The sequence below is a fragment of the Pieris rapae genome, chromosome 1, assembly GCF_905147795.1.
Source record: "Pieris rapae chromosome 1, ilPieRapa1.1, whole genome shotgun sequence".
Taxonomy (NCBI): Eukaryota; Metazoa; Arthropoda; class Insecta; order Lepidoptera; family Pieridae; genus Pieris; species Pieris rapae.
Window position 1 is genome coordinate 8,792,762 of NC_059509.1, and position 6,352 is coordinate 8,799,113.

At 34.7% G+C, this 6,352-nt stretch overlaps 1 protein-coding gene across 2 annotated transcripts; it reads left to right on the forward strand.

The window, feature by feature from the left end:
• The first annotated feature begins 732 nt into the window (after window positions 1-732).
• On the forward strand, window positions 733-3,494 carry LOC123689475. Of its 2 annotated transcripts, none has more exons than XM_045629708.1 (2): window positions 733-1,100; window positions 2,487-3,494. In XM_045629708.1, the coding sequence occupies exon 2, from the start codon at window positions 2,499-2,501 to the stop codon at window positions 3,417-3,419; it is 921 nt and encodes a 306-aa protein (XP_045485664.1). In that variant the 5' UTR covers window positions 733-1,100; window positions 2,487-2,498; the 3' UTR covers window positions 3,420-3,494. The 2 variants fall into 2 exon arrangements, with proteins under 2 accessions (XP_045485664.1, XP_045485658.1); XM_045629702.1 differs by having other exon boundaries at window positions 733-902.
• The last annotated feature ends 2,858 nt before the right edge of the window (window positions 3,495-6,352 follow it).

The window sequence follows — 6,352 nt, forward strand, 5'->3', positions numbered from 1 at the left end:
ATTTCTGCCCTTTACAAATACATAATTCCTTAAAGAAACTCAATATGTGGCATTCATTTCAACAGTTTCTTAAGAGAACCTTACATCATTAAAACAGTTTGAAAAAGGCTGCGGTTACGACAGTTACCTCATATGAAAAACACAATAAAACGTGGATGACACTGAAAATGTTTTGAACTGGCCGGAAGGGAAAACTTTTTTGAATTTCAATTTTAGATCTCTTTAGTAACCCAATGTGGTATATTGCATTCATTAGTCATTTGTTTATATAAAATAGCAGCAAATCGAAAACTCTTGTTATATATAGATATAGATCATAGATCATAGGATCTATGATTAATTATGAATTTCGTTGTGGGCTTACTCAACCACACCGCTATGACAGGCTGCGATTAGCATTTCTTAATGAAGCCCCATCTCGTGCCACTATTTACAATTAATTTAACGCGTGATCCTTTAAGAGTGACTACTGTAGATTTCATCAGTGCTGTGCGTCGAATGAGGAAGATAAAAGAGAATATGGGTAAGCCTAGGCACTGGTATGAGTCAAGTTCAAAAAATATTACACAAACATTTAGGCGTCCGAAAGCTTTGTACCATCTCTTTACCTGTTATCTTGGAAAATCTTCGACATCAGCACCCTCGAAGCAGGATATTCCATCACCACGACAATGCTTCAGCGCACTCCGCAAAACGGAATATTGAATATTTGACTATGGAGGGTGTAGTGTATTGGCTAAATAAAGTGTTGCTTGGTTGTCTCATGCGCCTACGTCACGAGTCAGTCGTCAACCGTCACCCGAGCGGAGCGGTTGTGTTTAAGACGACTGTATAGTGTTGTGGTGTTGGTGAGCCGTAATACTCCAAGAGGCAGGACATTACATGTGGCGACGAGGAAAATAGTAAGTACACATTTGTGGAAATAAAAAGGGGAAAGATAGTGAAATAAGTGACGTCATTCCCAGAGTTCTTTGCCTATAATTTGCTATGAACCGGTTGTTTAAATTATTCGCTATTGATACCAAAACAATTGCATCTTCACTTCTTTACGATTGTAGATAATTTTGTTCTTGACGGAAATATGAACAGCACTTACTTTGGTAGGTATTGCTTTAATATTTCACCAGTGTTTTGCTTATATTACAATATTTATTAACATTGTACCTACATTTAAACGGTAAACAGCAAAAATCTACTTATTACTACGTTATTGAGCTAAGAAAATAAAGAAATGAAAACCTAACCTAGGTTCAGCTAAGTTAAACTACGATTACCTACTTGAATGTACAATTGTTTTGTAACACCTACCAACGTAGTGGGAGAAATATATTGTAGTATGCTCGTGTTTAAGTTATGTTCCTATTTGTCTACAAAGATGGCAAGGCTCAAATACAACCGGTGACCGTTAAATCAGTGGGTACCTTTCTACCTAACTAATACAGAGTAATTGAATTTGTTTCACAAATTGAATAAAACTAGGTATGTGGTTGTGATTAATACTGAGAAATAAAAGGGAGTATCTAGTCAAAGCAGTTGGAACCGAACTGATCACTAAATTGATGTCAGTCAATAAAACAAAAGCTTTGCAATAAAATTATTACTGTATGAGGTAAGTAGGTACTAACTTAGCAGATTAAAATCTGATTATTAAATTTATATGTTTGCTGGTATGGATGGCTTAAGTAGATTTATGCGGATAAAAATATAATCCGATCATTAAATTGATACTAGTAAATGAAACAAAAGCTTTACAATACAATTATTATTGTATGAGGTTAGCATGTACTATCCTAGCAGATTAAAATCTGATAATTAAATTTATATGTTTGCCGGTATGGAAGGCTTCAGTAGATTTATGCGGATAAAAATATTATCCGATCATTGAATTGATACTAGTAAATGAAACAAAAGCTTTACAATACAATTATTATTGTATGAGGTTAGCATGTACTAACCTAGCAGATTAATCTATAAAAAAATCTGATAATTAAATTTATATGTTTGCCGGTATGAAAGGCTTCAGTAGATTTATGCGGATAAAAATAGAAATAAAAATAATCCGATCATTAAATTGATACGAGATGAAAGCATCTAAGATAAATTATAACTGCAGATACAAAGGTATCTGAATCATTAAATTAATATGAGATGGAAGCATCTAAGATAAAATATAACTGCAGATACAAAGGTATCTGGATCATTAAATTGATACGAGATGAAAGCATCTAAGATAAATTATAACTGCAGATACAAAGGTATCTGAATCATTAAATTGATATGAGATGGAAGCATCTAAGATAAATTATAACTGCAGATACAAAGGTATCTGAATCATTAAATTGATATGAGATGGAAGCATCTAAGATAAAATATAACTGCAGATACAAAGGTATCTGAATCATTAAATTGATACGAGATGGAAACATCTGAGATAAAATCTAACTGCTGACACAGAGGTATCTGAATCATTAAATTGATTATTCCAGGTCGCTCTAAAGATGTCACTCCTTTCACTGGAACAGTTCGACTGCAACGGTGAATCTACCTCGATGGGTGCACGATGGGAGCGATGGAAACGAGCACTATTAATTTACCTCGAAGCGTCGAACATTGATAAAGACGTAAAGAAAAGGGCCTCTCTTCTACATTTCGGCGGAATAGACTTACAGGAAGTATTTTACAACATCCCTGGGGCTAATGTCGAACCAACTGAAGGCGAAGACGTGTTTGAAGTAGCGATATCTAAACTTGATGCCTACTTTGCACCAAAGCAGAGCAAAGTTTACGAGAGACATATATTCAGGCTCCTTAAACAAGAACCTGACGAAAAATGTGAAAAATTTGTTTTGAGACTGAGAAAACAAGCTGATAAATGTCAGTTTGCCAACAGATATGAAAACATTATCGACCAAATAACGGAAAAATGTTTCCTACCCGAACTGAGGAAAAAGATATTACGGATTGGAGATGAAATTACATTAGAGCAAGTAATAACCGAAGCAAATACTCTTGAAGTTGTTAATAAACAATTAGAAGAGTTTAAAACCCCGCTAAAATCAATCGAGAATCAAGAAGTAAACAGGATAGATAGTAAATTTAAAAGGAACTTTGATACATCAAGGAATGTGGAATATGGATGCGGTAGATGTGGTAATCTTAGACATGCTGGAAATGATACGAACTGCCCAGCAAGGGATAAAGAATGCCTAAAATGTGGTCTTAAGGGGCATTTCAGACAATACTGCCGAACGAAACAGACCTTGAAACGGAAAGGGGAAAGAGAATATAGATATGAACATAAGAAAGGTCGTTTCAACAGGAAGAAGAATGAAGTTAATCAAGTGGGTGAATCTTCTAACAACATAGTACATAAAGACGGAGAAACTGAGTATGTTTTTCATATTGATGACGATGTGTAAATATAAAAGAAAAACCAAGTTAAGGTGTATAATCAACTTTCAAAACCCGATGTTACATTTATAACTTATGGTAGCTCTACACTACTGAAAATAAAAGAATCATTTGAAGCTCAGATAAAAGTAGGACTAAGATCTGTACACTCAACTTTCTATGTTTTATCGATGGCAATAGAAATCTTTTAGGAAAACTTCGGCACATTGGGAGTTTTGATAATTGGATTAAATGTAGAAGTGAATCAAGTAGATTTCCAGATTCAAAAATGTATTAATGAACTCGCCAATAGATCAATCAATCCCTATACCTTTAGAGGCTAAAATTGAAAAACTTAAATACCAAAGGTATATATAGCGGCTCAAAAAAGGCGGCTAAAGATATATATATATATATAGTAGGATCTTCTAAATAGGTGTCCCCTGTTGTACCTGTTCTGAAAGAAAATGGGGAAGTACGTCTTTGTTTTGACATGCGCCGAGCTAACGAAGCCATTGTACGTGAAACTGAAACAACTTGCCAATTGCCGACAATGCACAAGTTGCTACCAAAAATGAAAAATGCAAAAGTATTTACAAAATGAGATAATTAAGACACGATAATAAAAAGTATTTCACCAACTTAAAATAGATCCGGCTTCAAGACACAAAACCATCTTTATAACCAGTAAAGGCTTATTCAGATACAAAATTCTCATGTTTGGCATATCATGTGTCCCAGAAAATATTAGAACGCATGCCTTTAGGTTGTGAAAGTTTGGTAAATTACATTGATGACGTTTTAATTTATGGAAAGGGCTCGCTTGAACCTGATTCGCCTTTGGAAAAAGTAATATCTATTTTAAATGAGAATAATATAGTGATAAGAAATGATAAATGCTGTTATAGAATGAGAAAAGTGAGCTTTCTAAGACACGACTTGTCAGGAGAAGTGGTAAGACCATTGGAAAAGTATATTGTTACAATAAAATAATTTAGAGCACCTAACACTACCGGAGAGCTACAAAGTTTCTTAGTTCTTGTTACTTATGTCAGCAAATGGATACCCAACTATGCTACGGTAACAGAACCTCTTAAGATCCTACTAAGAGACAAAACAAGATCGAACAGACATAACCGAAAACTGGGGGCCAGAATAAAAGTCGTGTTTTGAGTCGTTGAAGGAAATCATGACCAATATTTCTAGCTTAGGGTATTATAATGTTAGCGATCGTACGATTGTCGTAGCAGATGCCAGTCCACAAGCACAAGCCGTTGGAGATAATATTTGGTCCTAAATCTTAACTATGTGTAAGGATAGAGATCAAGAAAGAAAACAAATAGGAAAAAAAAGAAAACGGAGACAGGAAACGAAAGGCTGAAGAGTGTGATTTAATACCAGGAGACAAAGTGTAAATTTATAAAAAAATATGAATAAAGAAAATAAACTAAGCTTAGACTACAATCCAGAAACACGAAAGGAGGAGATATCACGGTAAGAAACGATGAAACCGGTCAGACTCGAAGAAGGAACGTTGTGCAATTGAAAAGAGTTCAAAGGGAGTGTGTGCCAAGATCAAAATGAATTAACGACGAGGAAATGAATGTTGAAACTTGACCCGAGTGTAGCTGCATAAAACTTGAATTTCATTAAATATGTTTGATTCATGTGAAATCCATTATATACATAAAGCGTAGTATAAGTTACATTAATAAGTATTAAGAGAGATTAAATCAATAAAAATAAAAATAAATTAAACAAAAAAGAGATGTAGTGTATTGGCTAAATAAAGTGTTGCTTGGTTGTCTCATGCGCCTACGTCACGAGTCAGTCGTCAACCGTCACCCGAGCGGAGCGGTTGTGTTTAAGACGACTGTATAGTGTTGTGGTGTTGGTGAGCCGTAATACTCCAAGTGGCAGGACATAACAGAGGGTATCGAGATAGACATAGACATAGACATATTATTTATTACAAACAAAACACACACACATAAATACACAACACAGCAGTAATCAAAGAGAAAAAAATTAAATAAAAGATATAAAGAGAGGTATATTATTTTTTTCCTGATAGTGAGTCATTCATTTATTCCCAAGAACTAAAGGTATAATTCGAGGTATTCGCTTTACGAGCCTTGAAGAGGCGGTGAAAGCGTACGAAAATGCCTTAGAAGAGACCCCTAAGGAAGAATGGGCCCACTGCTTTTCTAAGTGGTTCCATCGAATGCGACGATGTGTATAGAGAAACGGAGATTACTTCGAAAAACAATAAAGGTATTGGCAACTGGCAAGCCGTTTTTTTTTGAAACAACTTCAGTGTTACCTAGGTAAATTACTTCTCCTTAAGTTGTAATACTTTTTATTACAACTTAGGGAGAAGTAATTTACTATTATATTTTATAAAGTTTCCTTTAAAATGTCAATATTCATGTCACCGCATATAGTATTTAGCTGTTGGGGCATTTCACGTGGAGCGGACAGCGTAGTTTATATGAACGCAAATTGGTAATTTTCAGTGTTACCTATTTTTATAACCGCTTGTCAACGTCGCAGTTAAAATAAAGTATCTGGATGGCCGTATCGACATGAAGTATTATTATTTGCCGATAGATGTCAGGAAGATACATTTTTCAGTTTAAATTGGGACTACTCAAACACCACCTTTTTGTTATTTTCTATCATTTATTCCTAGCTAGATCGATTTATCGCCCCCAAAACCCCCCGTATACTAAATTTCATGAAAATCGTTGGAGCCGATCCCGAGATTCCAATTGTATATATATATACAAGAATTGCTCGTTTAAAGATATAAGATAAGATAAGATAAAGAACTTAGAATATCAGCTTCTCGTACACTGACTTACTGCGTAGTAAGGGACAACCCAACGTCGCAGTTATGGGGCAGTTAAGTAAACTATAAAGCTAAAAACAATATAAAAACAATTCTTATGTATAATAAGCA